A 27,301-nucleotide genomic window follows, 5' to 3' on the forward strand; every position below is an offset into this window, starting at 1 on the left:
TTTTAAATAGCCCCCAACCCGGAAGTCTTTGCACATTTCGAGATGGCGGCAAATGAAGGGACTCACAAGCGGCCGCTGGAGGAGGATCCGATCGTGTCTTTAGCCGATGTTTTGGAAGAGAACGAGGAGTTGGAGAACGAAGCCTGCGCGGTTTTAGGCGGCAGCGACTCCGATAAATGTTCTTACTCGAACGTGAGTTTGGGGGAATGTTTCCCCTCCCGTGGGTATGGTCGGCTCCTTGAAGTTGCGTAGATTTTTAAAACAAACAAAACCCATCGCGGAGCTGAACCGGGCTCGGCATCGGGGAAAGGAGAAACAACGGGAATTCGCAGCACAAAATAAACAAAACCGGTTATTGTGGATCGTTTGATCCCACCCATTAAAAAAAACCGCAGCAAGGCGGGAGCGATTCGATTGAACTGACCAGTTCCAGACGGGCTGAGCACATTTAATATCAATCAATACATTTATATAACAAGAAACCCGCACCTTTAATTCATTTTTTTTGGCAGTAGTTAGTGTTTCCATTCTTGGCTTGGGGATAAAAGGTTTATTCTTGATCGGGACTGATCCCTCTAGATGAGGGAGGGGGAGACTTTTGTTTGCAAGAAAGCAGCTGGGCTCCATCACCCGCGTTGATTACATGTAAATATCAATTTCCCCCCCGAACTACTCGAGCGTGTTACCCGCGTCCGTCTGGCGCCATTTTTACGTAATATGTTCCGGCTGTTGTGATTGACCCGAGAAGAATCGTGGCGTTCTCTTTTGGAATGTTGATAATTGTGCCCGGAGAGCGCGGCATCTGACCCGGGGACCGGGGGTCCAGGACCCGGGGAGACCCCGTGCACTCTGCGGGGGGGGGGGGTCCCCCCGTGCACTCTGCGGGGGGGGGGTCCCCCCGTGCACTCTGCGGGGGGGGGGGGTCCCCCCGTGCACTCTGCGGGGGGGGGGGGTCCCCCGTGCACTCTGCGGGGGGGGGGGGGGTCCCCCGTGCACTCTGCGGGGGGGGGGGGGGTCCCCCGTGCACTCTGCGGGGGGGGGGGGGGTCCCCCGTGCACTCTGCGGGGGGGGGGGGGGTCCCCCCGTGCACTCTGCGGGGGGGGGGGGGTCCCCCCGTGCACTCTGCGGGGGGGGGGGGGTCCCCCCGTGCACTCTGCCCCCGTGCCCCCGTGCACTCTGCGGGGGGGTCCCCCCGTGCACTCTGCGGGGGGGTCCCCCCGTGCACTCTGCGGGGGGGTCCCCCCGTGCACTCTGCGGGGGGGGGGGGGGGTCCCCCCGTGCACTCTGCGGGGGGGGGGGGGGGGTCCCCCCGTGCACTCTGCGGGGGGGGGGGTCCCCCCGTGCACTCTGCGGGGGGGGTCCCCCCGTGCACTCTGCGGGGGGGGTCCCCCCGTGCACTCTGCGGGGGGGGTCCCCCCGTGCACTCTGCGGGGGGGGTCCCCCCGTGCACTCTGCGGGGGGGGTCCCCCCGTGCACTCTGCGGGGGGGGTCCCCCCGTGCACTCTGCGGGGGGGGTCCCCCCGTGCACTCTGCGGGGGGGGTCCCCCCGTGCACTCTGCGGGGGGGGTCCCCCCGTGCACTCTGCGGGGGGGGTCCCCCCGTGCACTCTGCGGGGGGGGTCCCCCCGTGCACTCTGCGGGGGGGGTCCCCCCGTGCACTCTGCGGGGGGGGGGGGGGCTCCCTGTTCTATGCTCCATCAAAACCCCTCATTATTTTGAATACCTCTATTAGGTCTTCCCTTAACCTGCTCTAATCAGAACAATCCCAGCTTCTCCAATCTCTCCACATAACTGAACATACTCCATCAGCCAAACACTTCCACATCCCCTCGAGCACATTTTCCAGCAGGAGTCATTGGACAATAATCTCTTCCCTAGTCCAATCCACTGAGTCCCAATTATAGCCCCGGTATTACGGCCCTGAATGAGACCGATGTCTGTTAATAACCTACCACACTCACTGTCAGCGTTCACACATTAATAATTGCTGCTTGGGGTGAAGTATCTTTGGCACCCAGCACTGATGGAAAGCATCCTGCCATGGAGTCAACTCCTTCAGGAGAGGAGGGATGGAGAGAAAACTGGCCAGAAGAAAAGATCACTGCCCAGGACCTCAACTGTGGAACTCCTCGGTTCCCAGTCCCTCAATTACCATCTTCTCCTCCAATATTCAGGGTTTTAAAACACAAGCTTAGTGACACTAATCATTACTTCCTCATTTATCTCATGTTCTCCAATGGTTTCTGCACTGTGGGCCTTAACCTTTTACACTGGGTTTCTCAATTAATAGAATAAAACATGTGCTTCCACTTTACTGGCCGACTATCTGTTTACTAACACCCAGCTTGAGTTTAAATTCGACTGCTCACACGTACCTTTGCTCAATCAACAAGCTGTACCCCAACATGCTTGTACTCTGACACGATGCATCACGTGACTGATTGCATCTGCCCATTTCCTGAAGACTGCTACTATCCTTCTCACTATTTACTAAGTTGAGAGGTATACTCTGCAGATGCCCCAGCAGAGCATCCACCCATGGATGCAGACACTATACAAAGATGCTGCAGTGATCCTAGTACTCTCCTTCAGCTGCCACCTGGGGAGGAGGGGCACATGTCTGTATTTGTTGAGTTACTAGCATGATATTTCTGTTGCATACAATAAAAATGTTTTCTGCAGTTGTAGGAAAGAAAGAAACCACTTGCATCTGTATAGCACTGTGCTATTTTCCATTAGGTAGTTAGCAATGTCTTTCAGAAGCTGGGATCAGGTCCTCATGAGTGTGTTACTATTTGTAGGAGTATGTCAGTATTTGTATGGAATCTCTCACATATAGAAAAAAAATGGAAAACCACTACCCTTTAGCGATTCTGTGCAGATATCCCATTGCACCTCGTATAGGCTAGGAAGCTCCTGACTTCAATCCTTGGGCTTTAAGTTGGGTGAGCAATTAGCTCCTTGTCCAAAATCAGCTGTCTTGGCACAGACCTGGAATCAAACCTGTAACCTTCTAGTCTGTGTGGTTCAGTAGCGCATCAGGTGGCTTGATAGGTGGTGCTACAGTACAGGATTCTTGCTTTTAATCTCCATGCTTGACTGACTTTCGCACTTTGGATTGCTCTGAGGTTCAAGCAATCTCACCGTTGACCTCTTGTGGATTTTCTCCAGCAGCTGCTGCATTAATGTTCTATCTTTATTATTAAGAAATGATGGACGATGTCACAGCTGCACTTGGTAATCTCTTTCATTCTGACTTTGCTGTCTTCTACTTTGCAGGGCTATGTGAAGAGACAGGCATTGTATGCTTGTAATACCTGTACACCAAAGGGAGGACAGCCTGCTGGCATCTGTTTAGCTTGTAGCTACAAGTGTCATGAAGGCCATGAGCTGTTTGAATTGTATACTAAAAGGTACGGTGTTACCCTCTATACCCCTCCGAACTGAAAGCTAAGATACTTAATGAGACAGAAAGTAAACCCAAAACAATATTTAAATACACCAAGGCAAGAAGGCACAGGCTCAGGGTGGTAAAGGGCAAGTTTAGGACAAGTAGCAAGAAATATTTCTTTACACAGAGGGTGATTAACAACTAGGAAGGTTGGTTGAGACCAGGATACTGGGCTTATTACTAGCAGTGTTATAGAATGCAGGCATGTCCAGACTGCAGCCTGTGCGCTACCTACAACTGCCGAGCCCTGTTAATCTAACCCAGGAGTCCCACCCAATGTTGTTCTGTTTGAGCTTATATTATTTGCTGGTTTGTCCTGTTTGGAATTTTGTGGCACTGAAAGTTTGGAAAAAGCTGTTCTTGGTGCTATTGCCTAATTGGTGGATAAATCCGAAATCAAGAGCTGTTGGTATTAGCAACTTGAGATCTATATAAATGAATGGGAACATTGATTTTAAACTTTATAGGCAGCCCCTGTGGCATGCAAGTATGTGGCCCACAGAGACAAAGATCTTGGACACCCCTTGCTGTAATGGGAAGATTTGTTCTGGAAGGATGAAATCAAATGGATGGAAGGTCTGGGTGAAGAGGGCCCAATGATGTAATGACTAAAACTTGAGGTGAAATCTGTTGCAAATGTTTATGGAAAATTTATGCACCAGTCTCAGCTTTTTGGCAATAGGCAACAGTGGATATTTGTAATATCCTATAAGAGTTAAATCAGTGGAACTTTTAGCTAAAATCCAGTAATATTTAAACCACTGCATGCTTTAGGATGTAAAGAACACATTGTAGCAAAATGCTGACTTCAACAGAGCTGTAGCCAAATAGTAAACCCTAATTTTGGAAGGTAATTTCTATGGCTAAAGGATGCCAACTAATAGTTACCTACTTGTATTGTTCTAGAAACTTTCGTTGTGATTGTGGGAACAGCAAGTTTAATGATCTGCAGTGCAAGTTTTTCTCGGTAAGTTTCTGTCACATGGCCGTTGCTATCGACATTAAATCAGATTATTTTTCAGTCTGCTTTGTAATGGACTTTGTAGTGTAGGAACTGTTGGGAATTGGTTGAAGCCTGTCAGCAGGAGTTGGGTCAATGGGCAATTCTAGCATTTAAAAGCACAGGCTGCACTTCTCAGTGTTGGCTTTTGATGCAGACTGGCTGCTCCATGTATTTTACCCAATTGTCTGCACTCTTCCGCACTACTTTTTGTAGTTACTGGCATCCTCCTGTTGCTCCTCACTTCCCTCCCCCAAAAATATTTTTTTTAGTAATGGCCTTCATTAGCAATTCCAAAAATCCGATGATCTCTGTTCCCTTTTTAAGGGAACAGATTCCCAAAGGTAGAAATGAAAATTGTATGGGGCCGAACATACAAAATTGATGGGCAGGAAAAGACCAGCTGGTCCATCAAGCCTGCGCCATGCCTCATGACAGCTGGAGCATCATGGCTAAACACATCCTCACACCCGCCTGCCCCCCGCAGCCATGTAATCTCTTGGAAGAGGCAAAAACCCAGGGCCAATAAGGAGGGGAGAAATACTCCTAGAAAATTCCTCTCCGACTGCCAAAGGATTAAATGGACGGCAGCACCATTGCTACTATCTCACATGTAATCCTTCAGTGCTGCTGGCCGCTGGAGCAGGAAAAAGTCAGATGTTGTTTTCTGGAGTGGAGGTGCCAGGTTTAGATAAAGAACCTACTGCTGATCACTGTGTGTGAGGCTGGGAGAGGGCAATGAGAGAAAAGTCAAAGAAGGAATGGGAGAGATTAGGAGAGAGCGAATGACAGAGAAAAGTGGGGGGGGGGTGGTGGAGGAGAAGAGAATGAGAAATGGGAAAAACAGAATGTTGAGATAATGGTGGACTGAGAAGGAGGAAATGAGAAAAACCAGGCAGAGACATTGGGGGGAGGGAGGGAATATAAATGAAAAGAATGGGGATAGGGAATGAAAGATGGGGAGGAATGTGAGAGCTGGAATTGGGAAGGAAGAGGAATTGAAGCAGAGTGAGGTGAAAACATCACAGGGAATGAGACATGGAAGAATGCAGTGAAGTGAATGTGAGAATGATTGGAAGAGACAAATTAACAGGTAATGAAAAATTGATGGGAGGGAAGGAGAGACAAAGTATAGTAAGTGAGGATATCAGTGAGCATACTGATATATTATATTTAATTTTTTTGGCTCTTTGTCAATATTCATTTTCATTTTGGGCTTATTATTGGTCACCCTGATCTAGAATGTTGGCATTGCATTTTGGACCTGGAGCTTATACACTGTAGAATTGTATTTACTATTTGCAGTTGTGGAGAAGGAAATGGTGATTTATCAATTTTTGCACCATTGTTCTTATCCTGTAGCATTTTCTAGAAGGTTTTACTTTGATTTCTAGCCTCACTTAATATTCTGTTGACGTCCTCCTTTTATTTATTATCTCAGAGCACCAGATGGCCACTGTACAATGTTACTCAAGATATAAATACTTCTTTGCGTTTCATGTTATGGTATGATGCACAGTTTAATGCTTGTCGGTCTTGCAGTTATTTTATTAATCCGGAAACGGTTTTCACTGATTTCCTGCAGCTTCATTTTTCTTTTTAACAGGAGAAAGAAAAAACAAATTATGACAATAAATATAATGATAACTTCTTTGGACTGTACTGTACCTGCAAGAGGCCTTATCCAGATCCCGAGGATGAGGTGAGATATTCAGAAACTGATCCTAGTAAAGCTGCAAATTTTAGCTCTAATGCAAGGCTGGTGTCTCATGGAGTTTTTGTGTTCTTGTTTCACTAGACCCCTGATGAAATGATTCAGTGTGTGGTATGTGAAGACTGGTTCCACGGAAGGGTAAGGCAACCGTTCGCATATCATCGAATCATAGAATGATACCGCACAGGAGGAGGTCATTCGGCCCATCGCACCTGTGCTGGCTCTTTGAAAGAGCAATCCAATTAGTCCCACTTCCCTGTAGTTTTTTTTTAGGTCTAATAATCTTTCACTTTAGAACGATTGAGGTTTACAGAACATAGCTCATAGTGTGTCAGTCCAAAAGTAATCCCACTGACCTCTCTCTCTGTAGCCTTGTATCTTCAGCTTCAAATATTTATCCACTTTTACCCTTAAAAGATGCAATATTCTTTCTGCCTCAACTATTCCTTGTGACAAAGCATCCCATGTTCCAACAACTCGGTGTGGAGAAAGTAAGGTTGGATTGTTGTTACTTGGTCATTGGAGAATAAGAATTCTCCAAGTTAGCTTTTAAAATGTATATTGTGAAATGACAGCTATCCAGTTGTGGTCGGAATCAACAGTGAGCTTAAAGGGGGGAGAAAACAGGACCTTCTATCTAATTTGAAAACGTGAAGGAGATTGAAGTGATTTTTATATGTTATTGTTTCCCATGCATTGTAGGTAATGTTGTACTTAATCTAGTGTTATACCACTCGGGTTTTTGTGAGAATATTTATTATCTCTGATTGTTCCCATCAGCTGTGATTGACCTATAACCAGTATTACTTCAGCCCAGTTTGGAAGAGCAAAATCTAAAGTGAAAACGCTGGGTGTTTATCAACAGTTTATGTGGATCTAGTGAGATTTTACCCACTCATTATGCTTTACTAAAATTCAGTGGTTTGGGAGAGGAGAGGAGAGGGGAGGGGAGGGGATATAAACGGTTTGTTGAGATCCTGCTGCTCTTCACTGAATACATACCACCTGAAGTTGAGTCAGGGCAGGAAAGGGACGAAAATTATTGTGAAAACATTTAACACCAACAAGTTGTACAGTACCTTCAATGTAGAAAAATGTCCCAGGTGCTTCATTGAGGTGCAATCAGATAAAAATTGTTGTCAAGCCAAAGAAGGAGCTGTTAGGAGAGGTAACCAAAGAGATGAGTTTTAAAGAGAGGGGGGGGTTATGGAGGAGGAGCAGTAGAGGGGTGTGGGAAGGAAACCCTAGAACGTGGGGCCTAGATGGGTGAAGGCATGGCTGCCAGTAGTTGGGTGTAGGGAGGAGGACATGGACAAGAGGTTGGAGTCAGAGGAACGGAGAATTCAGAGGATCAGAGTTACAGTGCTGGAGGAGATTATAGAGATAGGAATGGGTGAGGCCATGGAGGGATTTAAACATGAGGATGAGAATTTTAAATTTGGTGGACTGGGAGCCAATGTAGTTCAGTAAGGACAGAGTGAGACTTGGTGGAGCATAGGATATGGGCAGCAGAGTTTTTGAAGAGCTGAATTTTATGGTGAATGGGAGGCTGCCTAGGACAGCATTGGAATAATCAAGTCTCGAGATGATAAAGGCATTGGCGGAGGGGTAGAGGCAGGCAGTGTTATGGAGTTGGAAGTAGGCGGTTTTTGTGATTGGAGAGGATATGGGATTGGAAGCTCAGCTCGGTCAGATATGAAGAGAACGTTGCAAACTGTCTGGTTCACTGAGACAGTGGCGTCTTTGGGTGGATGAGGCATTGCCTCACCTACAATATTATGTGTGTGAGATTTGGGGAGTCTTGAGTCGCTGTCAGCAGCAGATCGAGGCCCGAGTGAGCAGGGTGGAACTGAGCGGTGGGGCCGTGATCTTGGGGGGGGGAGCGGGGAGGGGAGAGGTGAGGGAACCATGGGCTGAGAGATTATAGGGAGGGATAGATTGGGGGCCAAAGACAATTTCGGTCTTCCCAATGTTTAGAGGAGGGGTGCAGGATGAATCCTTGTGGGGCTTTGGTTGTAATAGCGTGGGAAGAGAAGCCATTGCTAAAAATGGTCTGGCTACGTTGAAATAAGTAGAGTGGAATCAAACGAGGGCAAAAGAGGAGAATGGTGTGATTGACCGAGTCAAATGCTGCAGAGAAGTCGAATAGGACTCTTCTTGAGGATTATTTCTAATTGCTATTTTCAGGAAATATCGACAAACTGCAGTTTTATGTAAGGGCACTCTCTTTACTCGTACTATATTGGGCCAAAAGACAATTAAGCCTAATAGACGTGTGCAGTAGAGCAGGTTGAGGTTATTGGGCTGCTTAATCAGTTGGCTCAATCTGTTCTTTAAAAGCTTAACTAGTTTTTCTTTGTTCTGAGAATTTACCTTGTGAAACTTCACCTTAAAAAATTTTATTTTTTAGAAAGCTTAATGATGCTTTAAAACCATTTAATTAACCAGCTGTTCCAGTTGGTGTTCTCGGATCAATAATAGCCATCGGCTATGTATGTCTGTGTTGGATATCATTTTAGAAATCAATTTTATTATATTTGCACTACATGAAAAATGAGGTAGAAAACAACATTCTTGATGAACCATTAAATTCTGTAAAACTCCATTTTTATTCAAGCAAAACTAATGATGTGGGAGAATAGATTAATTTCATTGGAAAGTCCAATAAAGAGGTCTTTGTCAAGACATTTAAAAATTCACACATTTAACTATTGGAGATGGTACGAGGGGGAAAATATGATCTGGACAATCTTTAAGGCTCATCTTTCACCCCAAAGTATTTGCATAATTTCATTTTAATGATCCATTCATCTCTCCTGCACTTAGTTTTAGTATATGTGTAAGTAATACAGTGGGATGCATGTTAAAGATTGAGCTGCTAGCCCTTAGATGTGTGTGACTTTTCATGGGTCCAATCAGTTGTAGATCAGTTTTGTTTAAATTGAGAAGGGCTCTTCAGTTTTTGCAGCCTGTATAATTCTTTTAAATTGTTTTATGGAAGCGTGTCACAATTTCCCCACAATCATTTGTACCTTGAACAGGCTTTGGGAAAAAACTTTAGGAATCAAGAGTACTGTATACTGGAAGCACATATCCGGAATTAATGGTTGGAAAATCCTGTGGGGGGCCCACTGACCTCTGTCTGAATTTCCGATATGAATGGGTAAAACTCTGCTTGGAGTGCAAATTGATAATGTTCCCCTATTTTCTTTTCACCTTGCAGATATTGTAGTGCATGTTTTGCTCTGTGCTACTTACCTGTCACTTGCTGTAACAAAATTAACAGGAAGGACCTTGCACTGGCAGGAATATTTGCCACTCACTGTACAAAATAGAGTTTGTCCTATTTATGCTATAGAATCTTGCAGCACAGAAGCAGGCCATTTGGCCCATCATGCCTGTGCCGGCTCTTTAAAAGAGCTATCCAATTAGTCCGGCTCCCCTGCTCTTTCCCCATTGCCCTGCAAATTTTTCCTTTTCAAGTATTGAAAGTTACTATTGAATCTGCTTCCACCACCCTTTCAGGCAGTTCAGTATATATTACATTCTGTATATTGTTAGGTTTGTGAACCCTGTAAAAGTTTAAATCAAAGCTACTATTTACTGTAATGACCCTCAATCGCCATCAGTCCTGCCATTGGTGTAGGTCCAGCACTTGAATCAGGATCTGCAGATTTAAGACTGAGGGATTGAAATGGTGCCCTAGGATATTGGCATTGAACGGGATGAACCATTCGTATGCAGTTTTTGTCCACCTATTTTGATGAAGGCTTTACTAAAATAGCAGCCTTCATTAGTAATATTGCACTGTTCGACTTCAGTCATGTCGCGATTACTGCATTACACAATTAAACACCAATTAATTTGTGACCTTTGTTTGATTTCTAGCATCTTGGTACCGTTTTGCCAGAGAATGTAGAGTATCAGGAAATGGTATGTCCCAGCTGTATGAAGAGATGCTCGTTTCTTTGGGCCTATGCAACACATGTTGCAGGTAGGAAGCATCTTGGCTCTGCCTTTTCAGATGAGGTTTGAAGTTTAGTAAAGCCACTTTATCTCTACTTGGTTGGATGTAGCATTCAGCCCCTTCACTATCCAGTGCTGCTGTGATGTTGTTTGCTACAGATTACATCCACACTGCTTTACTGCTACAACAGTGACTACACCAGACTAAGTACTGCAGATGCGGTTAACTGTCTTTAAAGCAAACAAACATAGCGAAGCCATCTTTCACCTAATTTGATTTTTGTTTTGTGCTCACTGATTTTGGGGCTCTCTGTGTTGGGTAATGAACCTAGTGTCAGCTTCAAGTACTCCCAGGTTAGGTACACCATGGCCGGATGCAGAGGAAAACTCCCTCTGCTCCAATATGAATTTTTCCATTTTCCACATCAGCCACTGTCCTGACCTTTGAATAAGATTCCCAAATTATGGCCAGATTTGCACTACGAGTTGATCTCCTGGTTTGGAGTATGTTAGCAAACATGTCCTTCACTCTGACTTGCCAGATGTGAAAAGGCAGATGAATAAACGTTGGAGGAAAGAAGAGAGATGAGAACTGTCGCTTTGAAGTTATTTTGTTATGTCATCCGTGGCGACACAATTGTTTCCATTTGTTGATTGGCTGCTTGATGAACAATGAGATTGTCGGTGAGGCCAGTGAGCTCCCTAGAAAGTGATATGGCCGACCGACCGACTGGTTGGCTTTAAAACAACACTTGCTTCGATATTTTTTTAACAGATAGGCCCATTAGGATTGAGGCTGTTTGACTACTGGGAGGCCAGCGAGACCACCTAATTCCCAGACGTCTGATAGTGCTGCCGTATAACCTGTCCATCAGCCAAGGTGACTCACTGTCTGCCTTTCCCTGTTCTGTGGGGAGGCAGCTAATCAGCTGAGACCTGGAGCTCAGTTGTATTCAAACGTGGGTTCAAACCTTCATTGCAGTACTCCAGTAAATTTGTATTTCACACCTCCCAAGATTAGCAAAAAAAAAGCTTTCCAACCTTGTGCCCTACATTTTAACGAGGGGGAAACAATCATTGCTGGGTAAGAGCGAATGTCATTTTAGATTGGTTTTCAATAATCTGAAGCCAAACTAATACTGTGTGTTACCTGCTGGAGATTATCCTCTCCTAAGAAGATTGGTTTGACTGATTTCAATTTTTGAAGTTTTTTTAATCTTTGAGAATGTTAAACCCTGTATTAAAACTACTCCAGATGTTTGTCTGTTATTGTTATTTAATCAAGAAATGCCAAACCATGGCCGGGCAGTGACATTTACTTTTAGGGGCAGTAGACATGATTAGTTCCCTGCACTTATTAAAGGCTTGTAGTATCTTGGGTGGCTCATTGTGTTATAACGTCGTTAACTGATAATGTTAGTGGGGGTGACTGAATATGGTGTGCTTTAGTGGGATGGGACTGATTCAGCGATCCAGTGATCTGTCAAGGTGCCTGATCATAACCTTGCGACACTGCTAACAATGGCGTGAGTTTAATTTAGTTTTGCTTATGATTTGAGCTCATGAGCCTTTGTGTTGGAAACCCAGCGTTCTATCAAGCTGCTTGACCAAGTTTGCATCTGTTCGATTAGGAACAGGAGTAGGCCATTCAGCCCCTCATGCCTGCTCCGCCATTTGATAAGATCATGGCTAATCTGTGATCTAACTCCATATACCTGGCTTTGGCCCATATCCCTTAATACCTTTGGTTGCCAAAAAGCTATCTATCTCCCATTTAAATTTAGCAATTGAGCTAGTATCAATTGCTGTTTGCGCAAGAGAGTTCCAAACTTCTACCACCCTTTGTGTGTAGAAATGTTTTCTAATCTCACTCCTGAAAGGTCTGGCTCTAATTTTTAGACTGTGCCCCCTACTCCTAGAATCCCCAACCAGCGGAAATAGTTTCTCTCTATCCACCCTATCCGTTCCCCTTAATATCTTATAAACTTCGATCAGATCACCCCTTAACCTGCTAAACGCTAGAGAATACAACCCCAATTTGTGTATTCTCTCCTCGTAACTTAATCCTTGAAGTCCGCGTATCATTCTAGTAAACCTACGCTGCACTCCCTCCAAGGTCATTATGTCCTTCCGAAGGTGCAGTGCCCAGAACTGCTCACAGTACTCCAGGTGCGGTCTAACCAGGGTTTTGTGTAGCTGCAGCATAACTTCTGCCCCCTTGTACTCTAGTCCTCTAGATATAAAGGCCAGCATTCCATTAGCCTTCTTGATTATTTTCTGCACCTGTTCATGACACTTCAATGATCTATGTACCTGAACCCCTAAGTCCCTTTGGACATCCACTGTTTTTAACTTTTTACTATTTAGAAAGTACCCTGTTCTATCCTTTTTTGGTCTAAAGTGGATGACTTCACATTTGTCTACATTGGTTTGTTGGGGGTGGACAGGTAAAAGAGTGCTGATAGCGACTATGGAATCATGTCCCAGAAACAGTTAGTGTCTTCAAAAGAACTGGTTTTGGGTGGGGGGGGGAGAGGGAGAAGGAGAACATAAGAACATAAGAAATAGGAGCAGGAGTAGGCCAATTGGCCCCTCGAGCCTGCTCCGTCATTCAATAAGATCATGGCTGATCTGATCCTAACCTCAAATCTAAAGAACACAAGAAGTAGGAGCAGGACCCGGCCACTCAGCCCCTGGGCCCTCTCCGCCACCCACAGGGCCTTGATCAATCCGAACAAAGAAGGAGAGAGTTAAGGGAAGGTGCAGCATTTGTTACCCTTTATCTATTTTATCTTGTGGAAGGGGGAGGAAAGTGAATGAAAGGTAGTCCTTCCAGAGCTGGTCAAGTGTCCTGCTGATGGATCGCTGCCAGCTTTGTAATAACTGGGGGAAGGAGAAACGAACAAGTGTCTTGAGATCTAGTCATTAAAGTTCCTTTTTGTACACTCACTCCAGTGACTAAGGCAGCAGATGCTGGTAACTGTGGGTCACTGACCAAAGTGGAGGATGGCATTGTTGATGTGTGCGCAATTCAGGAAAATGGAGATTCACATAACCAGAAAACAATGGCTTGTGCAATGAAGTGTGAAGAAACTGGAGCCAAGCACAACGAACCTTCCACAAGCTGTAAAGCTGAGAAGAAACCTGAGGTGAACTTGATTTTCACTAGCGCTGTAAGCTATTTACTTTGGGTGAACTGAATAGATTTTCAATGTTCCTGTATGTTGAAGTCTGAATTTGTGTTTATATGCATGGTTTATAACAGTCCACAATATGTACTTCATTTTCTTTGTGGTACATTCTGCCATAAAATCAGCCACTAAGTGGCATAGTTGAGCACTTCACTCCCAATTGGACAATCATCATAGACATTTACAGCACAGGAGATTGTTCAGTCTATCGTGCCTGTGGCGGCTCTCTGAAAGAGCTATCCTTTTATTCCCAACCAATGTCCTTTTCCCATACCTATACAAATCGTCATCGGCCGAGCCACAGTTAGAATATTGTGTTCAGTTTTCAGCAACTTGCTTTAGTAATGGCACGGAGAAGGTGCAGAAGAGATTCACTATGATCCCAGGGATGAGAGGCTTTAGTTGCGAGGAGAGACTAGAATAATTTTCATTAGAACAAAGCAAGTTAAGAGGAGATATAATAGCGGTTTTCAAAATTGAGAGATTTTGATAAGGTAAATAGGGGAAAACCACTTCCACTGATCGATGAGTCTGTATCTAGAGGGTATAAGTTTAAGATAATCAATTTTATTATGTTTTGCCCATCACTGATTCTGCTTCCTGGGTTGTGCAAGTTTCCCTGATTATATAATGGCATTTTCAGTCAGATCATTCTGTACTCTGGCCTGGAGAAGGTGGCATAAACTTTCTTTTCAAGTCAGTGATTTAAAAAAAAATCTAGCATTACCCTACTCCCTGGCTGGCCAAAAGCTCTTGAGTATTGCCACAGTACTGATATAAAGCCAGGAAGACCAGACTCTGCCAATTGACCTCCATTGAATGTTTTGGAGTATATGAAGCAAGTCACATGATCCTGTCCTAAGTTGTGCTTTAAATTTAATGTACCAATTTCTGACTTTACATGGTGCACTTGCAGCAAGACTGCTCTTGTATTTTTACTGTTGGGTTCAATTGTATAAATACCATATGTTATCAATCAGCAGTCACCCCAAACACTTAATTGCTGCTGATTTTCAATTACAACATTTTTTTGCCTCCAGTTTTTCCCTCTAATAATTTGTGGATTAGAACTTAATGACTTTAATTAACCTGTGATTTAATCACTGCAACTGTTGCAATCTTTAAAGGACATGTATTGACGATGTGGAGCAGAGGGGTTGTCCCACTCTGTATTGGCACCTACAGTAATCTTATCCCAATAGTTCAAAGATTTGTTATGATTTAGATCATCAATCTTAACCCTCTACTGCCAGTTAATCGCTCCCCAACACCCATTATTGACATTGTAGTTTTTCAAAAAATTGGTACTAGAAAGTTGTATTAAATGTTTGACACCTGGGTTATAGTTTTTTTTTAAAAAAAGGTTGTTACATTTTCTATTCCAGGCAGCCAGTGGTGATGAAGCGAGTTGCAGTGTGAAGGAGGAAGCTGCTGCAGAGAATACTGGGTGCAAACTGCAGCAGCTGAAAAAGAGAGACCGTGTGCAGAGGGACAGTGCCACCTACTGGCCTCATAACTGGCGCAACAAGCTGTGTACCTGCCAGTCTTGCATGGTACGTTTGTCTCGTCTCTTACATGACTTTTCTCAATGTTCTTGCTTTTGAAGGGTGGCTTTTCAGGTTTAATTTTTCTTGCATATCGTTAAACTCAAAATAGCTGACACTTTTTTTTAAGGAAAATAACCTCTTTATTGTGATTCATTTGAAACCAGTAATGCTGGGGATACACACAGCCAGTCAGCATTTGTAAAGCAAAATGGCAAGTTATTGACATTTTGGGCATGCAATTCTTCTAGAACCCTGATGAAGGGTTACACTCCCAGAATGTTGATAACCTGTCTTCTTTCTACAGATGCTACCTGAACTGTGTATTTCCATCATTTTTTGTTACTTCCATGTTTCCAGCATTTGCAGTTTTGTCTCTTGTTTCGGAAACCAGTCTTGGGCCACCAGTTACAATCAGACTTGGAAAGTGACCTACTGTGCTAACACAATGTAATAGATTATTCATCTAACAATGATAGGACTCCTGTAATGAAAGATCACAGGATGTCTCCCTAAAATATGTTCAACGTGGGCATCAATTGATGTTTTGTCAAAGGCTCTATTGTATATAAATACATGAATTCTGTATCTAGGAATGTAAGTGGATGAAGTGCAGAGAGGAAAGGAATTTAGCAGTCTATCTGCTCTCCAAACACACAGTAATTAGATGCTTAGATCCTTGACAGTGTTGCTTTTACATTCCAAGCTAGTACATACATCCTCCACAATGTTATTGTTCTGTTAAGTTGCTGGAAGTGCTTTTAAGGATGAGAGATAGTTGCTAAAGAACATAGGTCATTTTAAATGGGATACGAGGACCAAAATTTTGTGTACACTGGAATTCTGCACCAGTGTTAATACTGCAGAACACTTAAGTGTGTCTGAGATGTAACATAACTTTACAGGAGAGTTTTATTTTTGTGCAATTTTTTTTTCTTTGCTGAATCACTTTAATATGAACAAGATTGACATTGTAGGATGATTTAAAGCAGTGTCAGATTTTGATTGTCAGGTGCTGCTATAAAATCTTTCCAATTACGACCAGATCAGTTTGTATTCACATGCAAGAGTTGGTGCTTCTTTTCAGAACCTGTATAAAGAACTAGAAATCTCCTTTCTGTTGGACGAGTTTGATACAGTGCTGGCTTACGAGAATAAAGGCAAGAATGATGAAGAGACTCACGGAGAGAGATGTGATCCATTAATGACTGCTCTGAGCAACATGAATAGAATCCAGCAAGTTGAACTCATTTATGGTAAACTATTCCTTTTTTGTTTTATAATTGAATGAACTTTTTCTAAAGCAAATTAGTTTGAACCCCCACGTGTTGGGTCACCTATTACAGAGCTCACTGCACAATGTGATTGAGAGATCATTTAAAAATAAGACCCCTGTGAAGTGAGATCACAAGCTGTGTCTCTTGTGTAACAAGTTAAATCTCATGATGTTGTTTTGTCAAAGACCGTTTCAACTCCTGTACTGAATATTTACATTGATCCTCTGGAAATTGTAAGATGATGGAGGAAGCAAAATCTGGTTATTTGTTGGCTTTTTTTGTGATACTATAGGGATTGAAAAATTTATGTTCAGGATCTGGGATGTGATGTTTTACATCTGGAGTATGGGGTGCGAGGAGTTTCAATATTGCTAGTGCACTTCCATTTCTACTGGGCCCCTTGAAGTCTATTTCCCTCCCTGCTTCTGGCAGGTTTATGAAGTCATATCTACAAATTCCTATCAAAGCAGTTAGTACTCTTCAGTACAGTACTGAAGTTTTTTGCTTTTTTTCTTGAGGCCATAAATGGGGAATATTAATATTAGGCCCAGGCTTAAACCTCAAGTGGGTTATATCTTTTTTACAAGTGAAAATAAGTCCCAGAAAAATGACAACCAAAGCAAATGGTCTCTGGTCTTTAATGTATTTGCATATTTATAATGTGAGACTGGATTGGATAAAATACTCTAAGAAGTGATATGTGGTGAAAATGCTGAAAGTCTACAGCTTTTTGTGTTTGCCTGGGTTTTTATGGTAAGGTGCCAGTGCACGTGAAGTGTTGCTCGACTGCAACAAACTTATTTTCATTACTGTGCAGAATAACACTGTACCACAAAATCAATCCTGACATTCATTCCATATGGAGTGGTTTAGTGTGAGCTATTTTGTTTCTTTTTTCCTCTTCTAGAGTACAATGATTTAAAGTCTGAACTGAAGGATTATCTGAAGAGGTTTGCAGATGAAGGAAAGGTAAGGGCAGGTCAATGGCTGTCTGATTCTCTCAGAAGTGTATTTTACAGCTATTCAGAATTTAAGGATTTAAAATTAAGCAAATACTTTGTGTGGAATTGAGCCGTACAGACTAGATTCAATTTTCTGTTTGAGCTGACTTTGCTGCTCGTAACTGAAGTAGCAGCAGGGGCACTACAGTTGGCCTCAGTACCTGGGTGTCGGGGTGGGGAGGAATTAGCCCAGCTTCCTGCTCCTGACCACAATCCTATTGACTCCCACTGGAAAGGGCATATGTGGTTGAAGACAGAGGAACGGATACTGATTAGAATCTTACAGCACAGGAGGCGGCCATTCGGCCTGTCATGTCTGTGCCAGCTCTATGAAAGAGCTGTCCAATTTAGTCCCATAGCCCTGCAAACTAGTCCTCTTCAGGTACAAGTCCAATTGTCTTTTGAAAGCTCCTATAGAATCTGCTTTCACCACCCTTTCATTTGTGAGTTCCAGATCTTAACAATCCTTTTGTGTGGGGGGGGGGGGGAATCTCCTTATTTCTCCTCTAGTTCTTTTGTCAATTATTTTAAATCTATGACCTCTGGTTACCAACCCACTTGTCAGAGAGCAAATAGGGAGAAACTGTTTCCTATCAGGCCTTCCCAATAACTTCTCTGCTCTAAGGAGAACAATCCCAGCTTTTCCAATCTCTCCTTGTAACTCAAGTTCCTCATCCCTGGTAAACCTCCTCTGTAACCGTCTCCAAGACCTTGACATCCTTCCTAAAGTGTGGAGCCCAGAATTGTACATTTCTTCCTTGGGCCTTCTCCATGAATAATCAGATGACGTGCAGGCTTGTTTGTGAATAGATGGATACTTGCTGAGGTAGCACTTTGTGGCTGGTACCTTTTTTTGGAACCATGCCTCAGGAATGGGGGGGGCAGAGGGAAGAAAAATGCTAGGTTAATTATGGTGTGAAGCAATTAGATTTGTCAAAATCCAGCTTGTTTTTGAGACAGTGGAAGGTATGGAATTGAAGCTAGATTGTACAAGTATGCCACAGATTATTGAAGCCAGAGCGTCGGTCTTTCTGTACTGATACATCCTCTATGACTGTTCTGCATTATCCCTCCTTAACTTCTCTGCAACCGTTGACATGGTTGCAACACCTTTCCTCCATTGTCTAGCTCAGTGGGACTGCCCTTGCTTGGTTCCATTCTTGCATATCTGATCATAGCCAGAGCATCTCCAGTAATGGCTTCTTACCACTCCCGCACTGATGCCTTGAGACCCTGAAAGATCTGTTCTTGGCCCTCTCCCCTTCCTCATCTACACTGCCCCTTGGTAACATCTTCTGTAGCCATGGGGTCACCTTCCACATGTATGTTGTGACATCAAGCTCTCTTGGCCCATCCGCTGCCTGTGTTGTCAGAATGCTTATCTGCTATCCAGTCTTAGATGTGCTGCAATTTGCTCCAGTAAAACTGAAGCCATCATCTTCAGCTCCTGCCACAAACTCCATACCTACGCCACTGATTTCATCCTCCTCCCTGGCCACTGTCTCTGCTTGAACCCTCTGTGTCCTATCGATCTTGAAGTGAGCTTTTGACCCCACATACACTATCAGAAAGATCGCCTACTTCCACCTCAGTAACATTGCCCCCCTCCACCCCTGCCTCATCTATGTTGTCACTGCCAGACTCAACTATTCCAACGCTGTCCTAGCCAGTGTCCCATCCTCTACCTCATCCAAAACTCTACTTGTATCCTATCCTGCACCAAGTTCTACTCCCTTATCATCCCTGTCCTTGCTGACCTGTATTTGCCTGTGTGTTCTTTCCACACCTCAAATTTAAAATCCCTTTGTGGCCTTGCCCTTTTCCTATTTCTATAACCTCCAGCCTTACGACACCCACCAACCACACTTTCCGTTCCTCTAACTCTGTTCTCTTGTGCATCCCCCACTCCTCTTGCCCCACTATTGGCGACTGTGCTTCAACTGTCCAGGCCCCCGCTCTAAACATCTCTCCCTAAACCCCTCCACCTCCTTCTCTTAAGGCTCTCAAACCCACCTTTGACCAAGCTTTTGGTCACTCCTAATATCTTTGCCTTAGCATCCACCTTTGCCTGACTGTGAAATGCTTGGGGCATTAAGTGCTCTATAAATACAAATTGTTGTTGATACAGACTCTGTCTATCTCATCTTGCCCACAAAGGTGACTGCTGTAAATGCTGTTTTCATTTAGCTACATTATCTTGCTTCTACAACTGGGCTTCTGGGTTCAAGTTTGCTGTGCATTTATATAGTACTTCTTCACACCAGCATTTCAGCTGACAGCCTGTGTCCAAATATTTACAGTGCCACAAAGCTACACCAGTTACTTCAGTGTGCATTTACAGTTTACTGAATGCAGCTGTTTGTGGTGTGTTAAAAAAAAGTGGTTTTAATACCCCTTAAGCTCTAACAAATGATTTTAACTGTTATTTCACACCCTGTTTATGTTGAAGCCAAAATTAACTTGGCAGAGCAAACTCTGCACAATCCTCTGGGAATAAAAAGATTGAATAGAACAGAATGTGTTATTGGGACAATAGTTCCTTTTTGTGTCTGGAGAATGCCATGTTTATACTAGTGATTGAAGGCAAATCAGACCGGAAGTCAGCAGAGATGTGAATGCATGTAATCCTGCACAAAGACTTTCTAATCTCTTGTTGCAATGGAAAAGCCTGTAATTAGAAATTGCATCAATTGATGTTAGAGGTCTTCAGCAAAAATAAAACTTCAAGAATAGAGAGAGGGGGAAAAACTTCAATGTTAAATACTCTTAATAAGGAATTTAATGGTTCTCAGTCCCAGTGGGAGATGTGATTATTTTATCAATTAGCTGGACCTTGCTCAAGACTTGCTATTCTTGTTTTCCTCACTGGAAGAAATCCACTTTGTGGCTAGGAGACATTCCATTTGCACAGGGCACTCATCTGTTCTTTAGAGGTCATTGAGGTGCTGATTAACCCAAATTTCTGTATTGCTAGTAAGCACATAGCAATTTATAGCTACTCGTCTCCAACAGAATTCTACTTCTGTTAAAATGGCCTTAGAAAGGATGAATGTGATTTCTTCCTTCCCTCTTGAGGGGATGGGGGAAGATAATTTTTTTAAAAAATTGCAGCAATGGGACACAAGTGCCCTAACTGTGCTATGGACCATAACTCCTGATGTATATTTACATTTACAAATCCCATCTAAGCAACTTTTTGTTGCTTTCATAGTGCACGTTCCCCTCCAAGTCTCACACCATCCCGACTTGGAAATACATCGCCGTTCCTTCATCGTTGCTGGGTCAAAATCCTGGAACTCCCTACTTAACAGCACTGTGGGAGAACCTTCACCACACAGACTGCAGTGGTTCAAGAAGGCAGCTCACCACCACCTTAAAGGGCAATTAGGGATGGGCAATAAATGCTGGCCTCACCATGAACGAATAAAAAAAGTCAGGACTTGCAATAACTACTGCTAGTGGAAACCAGAGTGTAGCATTTTAGGTTTCACTGTATTCGCTTTGTTTTTGAAATCAGCTGAGATGGAGGCTTAATTTCCTTTTACAGGGAAAGTAGTGAGTTTCAGTAATCCCTGCTCTTTGTTATCAGAGAGAGCCTAAATTTGAATCTTTTTCAGCTATACTGTCCAGGATGGTTTAGATTTGATCCTTAACCAACACTGCATTAGTTGATTTGTAACTGAGCTAGTGTTAAAAGATGTTACACAATTGCCTGTAGCAGTCCTGAGTTAGGAAAGGGAAAATCAGTGTCTCTGCTACACAGCACTTCCCCAGGCTCAGTTGTGATGGAGATGGACCACTGCCTTTGGAAGTCCATGTCTTGAAGGGAGAAAGTTGGTGGGAGAAGAGAATCTAGTAGTTGAGCTGAATGAATTTTCTGGATTCCTAGTTCCTGTCTTGTAACAGTTGCTTTTTCCACTATCTATAGCGAGAGTGAAAATATTAACACTCTGCTAAATTCAAGAGTTGAAACCCATTGTTGTATCAAAGAAATAGCTGCATCTAGTTTAATATGAAAGTTATTAATACTGGCTTTATATCTAACAGGTTGTTACAAGTGAAGATATCCAGCGATTCTTTGAAGAGCTTCAGTCAAAGAAGCGGAGGCGGGTGGATGGAATGCAGTACTTTTGCAGTTAAAGTACAGATTACAGCCCTTAGTCAAAAATATATTGCTCAATAAAGATGTGCAGAAAAGAACAAACATTGGTTTATCAGTAAGAATGGCACTTTTAAAATTAACTGGTTGTCCCCAGTGTGTTTTATTTTGCCTCTGTTTAGTTAAGTATAGAGTCCCCTTATAAAGCAGCAGAGAACATTTGTTTACTGCTATTGCTCCTGCACATTAGAGAATTTATACACTAATAGTACTGGTACACATTTTATAGTGAGGGGGAAAAAAATATCTAGAGAGATGCAGAACTGAAACTTTTATAATGGAAGTTAATGGCTTGTACTATGTATGCACATTGTGATTTAAACTGCTTTTAAACAGAACCTTGTCCATAATAAACTTTAGGCAAAAACTATTCAGCCAGTATGACTAGGACATTGCTTGGAACTCCCATCCGTTCAAAACGTAGCAGTTATTAAGATAGATATCTTGGCAATATTCTAACTACTATAAGCTATTTGACAGCTATATTGTGGTAGATGTTGAATATATCAGACTATACATGTAGCTGAAAATTAGATGATAATTGTCCAGCTGCCTATTGAAAATCAACATCTAACTAGTGCCACCAAGAGGAGGGATAGTTCATTAAGCTAAAATATTAAGCTAAAATAGGTCTAACTGCACATCACTATTTAGAATAGTCAATCAAGACATTTGTTAACATGGATGGACCCTTTAGGTGTAGTGGTGATGTAACCAAATCTGGCAACCAACAGCTTGTTCAGAGTCTAGTTCACAAGACATCAGAATATTGTTAGAAACCCACTAGTTTTGCTTTAGGACTGTTGGGTGCTTTAATGTCAAAGGACAACTTGGCTCAGAAGTGTTTCATTTTGGCTTTTTAAATAAATTAGAAGCTAGCATCCAATTCTACATGTGCTTTTTATCAAGTTACAGTATGACCCTATCGGCAAACATTGACCAAACTAGCTAGCATTGACATCAAATGGAGAAACCTGGATCTTTCCTTTTGTTTGTCACCTGAACAATTTTGTATTCTTAAAAGCTGAAACCATGTTCTATAAATTGTTTTGTGTTATGAAATTCATTTTGGCTCCACATCCTGTACTGGTTCAATAGGAGAATTTTTAAAAAAACATTGTCTACCATCGTTGCTTCATAAAATTCTGTTTTTAAATAAACATTTTAATGCAGCTTCTCCAACTTTAAAGTATAGAGTGGATGGGAAGGTCTATTATAAGCTGCTCTACTTTGTTGCTAATGTTTAAATGTTCACTTGGAAAATCATTGGGGGAGAAAAGTTAACAGCCAATAAAAACTTTGGTTACTTTGCTACCTGAGTGATTACTTTCCAAACCCCCCACACTATTCTAATTTAGAACTGCTGTAGCAATCATGTAATTTTAGTTTACATAGCATACATGGTTTCCAGTACCTTGCTCAAGTGGTTCAATTCTTCATTTGTTAAGTGGGTTGGGATGTGGAAGACCCTTGAGATAACATACATTTATATAGTACCTTTAATGTTGGAAAACATGTCTGTGCTTGAACAAGGCATAAGGAAATAATGCAGACTGTACCTAAAAGCTACTTTAACTAAGCTTTGAAAGGAGAGGAAGATGGGTTTAGTGAAGGAATTCTAGATTTTAGGGTATAGGTAGCTGATGGCATAGCCACAATGGAGGAGAGGAAGGCAAAAGACTGTACAAGAGGCCAAAGAGAGAGGGGGAAGTGTAGTGCTGAAGGTTAGAGATGAGGTATTTGAACACAGATTTCAAATATGTGCCAGTGTAGGGGTGATGGGTGAGCTGGATTTGGTGTAGGATGGGATATGGCCAAAAGTTTAGTGACTGGTGGATTTTGGCTGTTATGTGCAGAGGGATGAAAATGAGAATAATCAATAGGGCCTAAAGGAAGGCTTGTGGTCACAAGGCCCAGGAACCAGTGTGTCATATCTGATTCAATTAGAAGCTTAATGATCTTTTGCAGGTCACACAGCACTCTGGCACTAGTTTTGGGCATGACTAGGAAATAGAAAAGATTGTACCTTCTGCACTACAGACTTTACAGCACAGTAGTTCAATTTTTTAAAAATCTGGGAAAATAGGAAGTTTCATATTTCAGTATGGACCCAGTCAGCAGAAAACTATTTCAATAGGGAAAGGACCAATTTTGCAATTAAGAGAATGAATGAGACACATTCTATAGGCCATTTATTTGAAACACCAACTATATGCCAATTTAGAATTTGTTACATGCTTCTTCCCAGAAACAGTAGAAAAATAGATCGTGGAGATTCTGTACAACTGCCATGGTACTCGATAGGGAGATGCATCTCACTAAGCAATAACAATCTCATTAAGATGCTAAAATAAAAATAGTCTCTTTAAAAACACTATATACATTGAAGCATAGTAGAATCTACAAAGATGGTTATGCAGGTTGTAGAAAATATTTGCATAGGACACTTGATCAAAATTACTGAGACTTGAGCCTTTAGTATGGAAGGCACTTTACTGTATCCCAGTAACAGCTTAGATCATAAGAATCCAAAACAAATCATGAGAGGATTAACACCAGCGATGCAAGTTTTAAAAAGCTTTTGCTACCAGACATCAAAAACTCATCTTTAAGCAAACAGTTTCCAATATTTTATATAAAAGTCTTAACATTCAACCAAAGTTAAATTGGTAAGCAACTGCAGTTTTAAAGAGCATGCAATCTGGGGAAAAAAGGTACATAGCTGCAGTCAGGATGATACAAAAGTAGCAACAGGTCAGGCAGCTTCAGGTTGCTAAACTGTATACTGGGACAAGATGAGTTTCACAAAGGTTGGTTATCCTATATTTTTCATCTTTATTTAAAAGGACGAGACAATTATCTGTAGCTGTGTAGACAGATTTGCAGGCATGAACAATTTTTCTCAGAATTGTGAAAAGAAACCTGCACACTGCTGAAAACAAGCACCATATTTTTTAAAAAATGCTGATCAGAAGCCACGTGAATAGAAAACCAGAACCTTAGTTTTGCTGATTTTCACCAATCATTTGCTTAAAACTCAGAGAATCTCAGTAAAATTAAGGTAAACCTGGAAACAATCTACCATACCCAACATGTAAAGCTTCCTGGTGTAATTTGAGACAAGCGAGATTTCTTCCCCTGAAAACAATGTCTCAACATGCCTCGGGTACTATTAACATTCCTACTCAAGTTTTAACCTACGACCATATCATTTTGATTCCAGTACCACCACAAAGACAGAGCTCACGAGATTGCATAGTAACACTGGATAACATCAGTTTTTGTACCACCAGTGCTTTGCATTAGAAATCAGCACTCAATCCTTTGGATTCTCCTCCCGTTTTACTTCTAATCCTACTCATCCATGCAAACAAAAAAAAACAGGAAGGACATGAAAATAAAAAAACAAATCTGTGCACAATTATGTCACTACAGTTTTGTACTGTGGATCAGAAGTAATAAAATTTAAAAAGATACCACGATCAAATTACAATTAATACACTTAAGTAACTCATTGGCTGCAACAAGCTTAAGAGAATTAAAGTTTCTGTATGCCATTTTGGAACCTGCATACTTGGTAAAATACAGAGTTACAACAACTACAATCAATAATCTAAAACCCCTACATATTTTCACCCTATCTCCAGGGTTAGTGTAACAGCTTTATCCCCTTCATATAGACTATACAAGTCAGTCTGTGAAAGTTAGAGTAATATTGGACCTTCCTGTCACCTGGGAATTGAGCCCGAAGCTCACACCACATGCTAGGCAACAGAAAGGTCCCACACTAAGGGAACTATAAAGCCTGAAAATGTGCAATATGCAAAACCTACTTTGATGCAGCAAGGGGAAATACAAGAATTTAAATCATATCATACAACTTGCATTCTAGCTTTTTCCTCAAATGTAGTTAATTGCTTCCAATACTTAAAGTACAATATTTCAGAGACCAACATTTGTCAACCCATCCAGAAATTTAAGAAGCAGCTAACTAACCAAATTACACAAGAAAAAGGCCAAAAAGGTTTCATGTATCCCACCACAGGTTAATGATTAAGCAAAAAACATGACAGCAGCTTTGGATGGAACTTTAGCTACTTTATCTGTGTTGCTAGTATTTCTGCCTTTGGGATTCAGCTTCTCACCATATATTAAAACATTAATCCTATAAACCGATTGTCACAGCAATCTGATTGTCCCAAGATTAAGACTACTGCTTCAGATTGACTAGGATCTGTGCTCTTTCTGAATGCAGGCAGTTGGCCAGTAGAATACAGACACTGTTCCTTGCAAATGTATTCCAATGCTAAGAGTATACTTTAAAAAGAATACTATCCAGTCTTTTAAGACCAAAAACTTTCTCAAAAATGAGAAAATACATCAATGGGTATCACCAGAATACTTTTCAGATGTACAGATCACCATTAAACATCACACAGCCTTAATTCAATACGCAAAAAACATCTAAATATTTTTTACAAACCTGTAAAAAGGAGGTAAAAGATCAAGCATCTCTTTTTTAAAATGGTAAACTCGATTAAGCAGACTATTTAAACATTAGAAAGAACGGCAATACTGGTGCAGGACCTGGTCTCCCAAGATATCACAAAAGTCATAGAAAACTATCTAGAAATAGTTCTGTTCAAGGTAGAAATGTTATGTACAAAACACTTATGAAAGCAAAGTTAATAATGGAGTTATCTGCTGAAAAGATGCATTGGATTACTGTTGTCACTAAAGAGCAGATTTTTTGTACGGTAGATCAGGTCGGCTTGGTGACCTCCTTTCTCGGCTTAGCGTATCTTCCCTGTTGCTCTGAATGTTTCGGTGTGGCTGAGCAATGACCCCAGGCTCCAGCATGTCACCAACAGATGATCTTCTGTTGCAGCCGGCCTCATGGTTCTCAGAGTTGCAGGGCACACTCAGAGCTCGACTGGCCATGAGGCCGTAAGTCAGATCTGTCTCCATTAAACCCCTACTTCTAGTATGCAGAGAACCTCCACTAGACTCCTGCAACAGTGCCAAGTCCAACCTATGTGGAGGCTGCTCCAAGAAATCGAAGTATGGTGGGTCACTGGGTCTTGGCTGGTGAGCTTCAGGGGGCATTAAATATTCTCTCCTTGGTTCCTCTGGTTTATTAGAAGTTTCACTGCAAAGAGAGGTCATCTTGAAGCCCCCTGCTGCTGGTCTACTATGACTGTACAAATCTGGGCCCAAGTACGTTCCCTGTGAAGGAGAGGGTGTATGTCTGCTGGATCCTGGAGTGCATGGTCGGTAAGCTGTACTGGAAGAGAAGTCATACAGATCTGGGTATTCCTGGAGGCCTTCCCGAGATTCTACTTTCAGCTCACCAGGTTTCCTCCTCACACCGTGCATATGTCTATTGTGTATATACTGAGCAGGACGTGGAGATGATGCGGAATCTGAAGCCACTGGGTTTATTTCAGCATTTAAAGTCAGTTCTGGAAGCCTTCTGTCCTTCAGTGATAGGTTACTCAAGGATGTCACACCCATTGCAATGTCTGGCATTAGCTCATTTAACGTACCTTCAGCGTTCTAGGGGAATAAAAAAAATAATTTATAAAATGACTCACATCAAACTTAGATTTCCAGCTCCATAGCTTTTTAAAACCAAAATAACAAAGCCTACCATGTTGTATAATTTGTCAAACACTTATGTAGTGTCAACATTATGGCTCTAGTACTGTTGAGGCCATGGTGATATCAACCGTGGAATGCAGCTGGCGAGGATTGAATTACGTAATCACAATATTAGAGTGATAATAATGGAGTTTTTGTTCAATTGCTTGTCAGTTGAGGGAGAAATGTCAGTTTCAGGTTTTATCCTAAAATGGATAAAAGGAGTTGGCTGGAGTCTGAACGCAAAAGCATGTGGTCTGTTGGAAGGTGATGACTCAAAAGACCAATGGACTTCCTCTTGTTCCATACTTTAGTGCCTTGTTGGACAACAGCATAAGAACCTACTTATGTAGTTCCAA

The 27,301-nt window shown here is 42.3% G+C and overlaps 2 protein-coding genes across 2 annotated transcripts in view; one reads left to right on the forward strand and one right to left on the reverse strand.

Moving 5' to 3' along the window:
- ubr7 (ubiquitin protein ligase E3 component n-recognin 7) lies at positions 1-22,613 on the forward strand. Its single transcript, XM_067991940.1, has 11 exons — positions 1-192; positions 3,279-3,412; positions 4,357-4,417; positions 6,057-6,152; positions 6,249-6,302; positions 10,053-10,158; positions 13,086-13,279; positions 14,707-14,874; positions 15,953-16,121; positions 17,050-17,111; positions 21,191-22,613. Exons 1-11 carry the CDS (start codon positions 43-45, stop codon positions 21,281-21,283), a joined length of 1,287 nt encoding a protein of 428 aa, XP_067848041.1. The 5' UTR covers positions 1-42; the 3' UTR covers positions 21,284-22,613.
- An 864-nt stretch (positions 22,614-23,477) lies between these two features.
- btbd7 (BTB (POZ) domain containing 7) overlaps positions 23,478-27,301 on the reverse strand; it is a 59,533-nt gene continuing 55,709 nt past the window's right edge. The window contains exon 11 of the mRNA XM_067991939.1: positions 23,478-26,858. Within this exon, the coding sequence (XP_067848040.1) occupies positions 26,037-26,858 (822 nt within the window). The 3' untranslated portion in view covers positions 23,478-26,036. The remainder of the gene's footprint in view (positions 26,859-27,301) is intronic.

This window comes from Heptranchias perlo, chromosome 10, assembly GCF_035084215.1.
Source record: "Heptranchias perlo isolate sHepPer1 chromosome 10, sHepPer1.hap1, whole genome shotgun sequence".
NCBI lineage: Eukaryota > Metazoa > Chordata > Chondrichthyes > Hexanchiformes > Hexanchidae > Heptranchias > Heptranchias perlo.

What these genes read in the sequence shown, in the direction of transcription:
- ubr7 (XM_067991940.1), top strand. Translation starts at nt 43, where the DNA reads ATGGCGGCAAATGAAGGGACTCACAAGCGGCCGCTGGAGGAGGATCCG. An exon ending in ATCCAGATCCCGAGGATGAG is followed by an intron (nt 6,153 to 6,248) that starts GTGAGATATTCA and finishes TTGTTTCACTAG; the next exon opens with ACCCCTGATGAAATGATTCA. An exon ending in AAGACTGGTTCCACGGAAGG is followed by an intron (nt 6,303 to 10,052) that starts GTAAGGCAACCG and finishes TTTGATTTCTAG; the next exon opens with CATCTTGGTACCGTTTTGCC.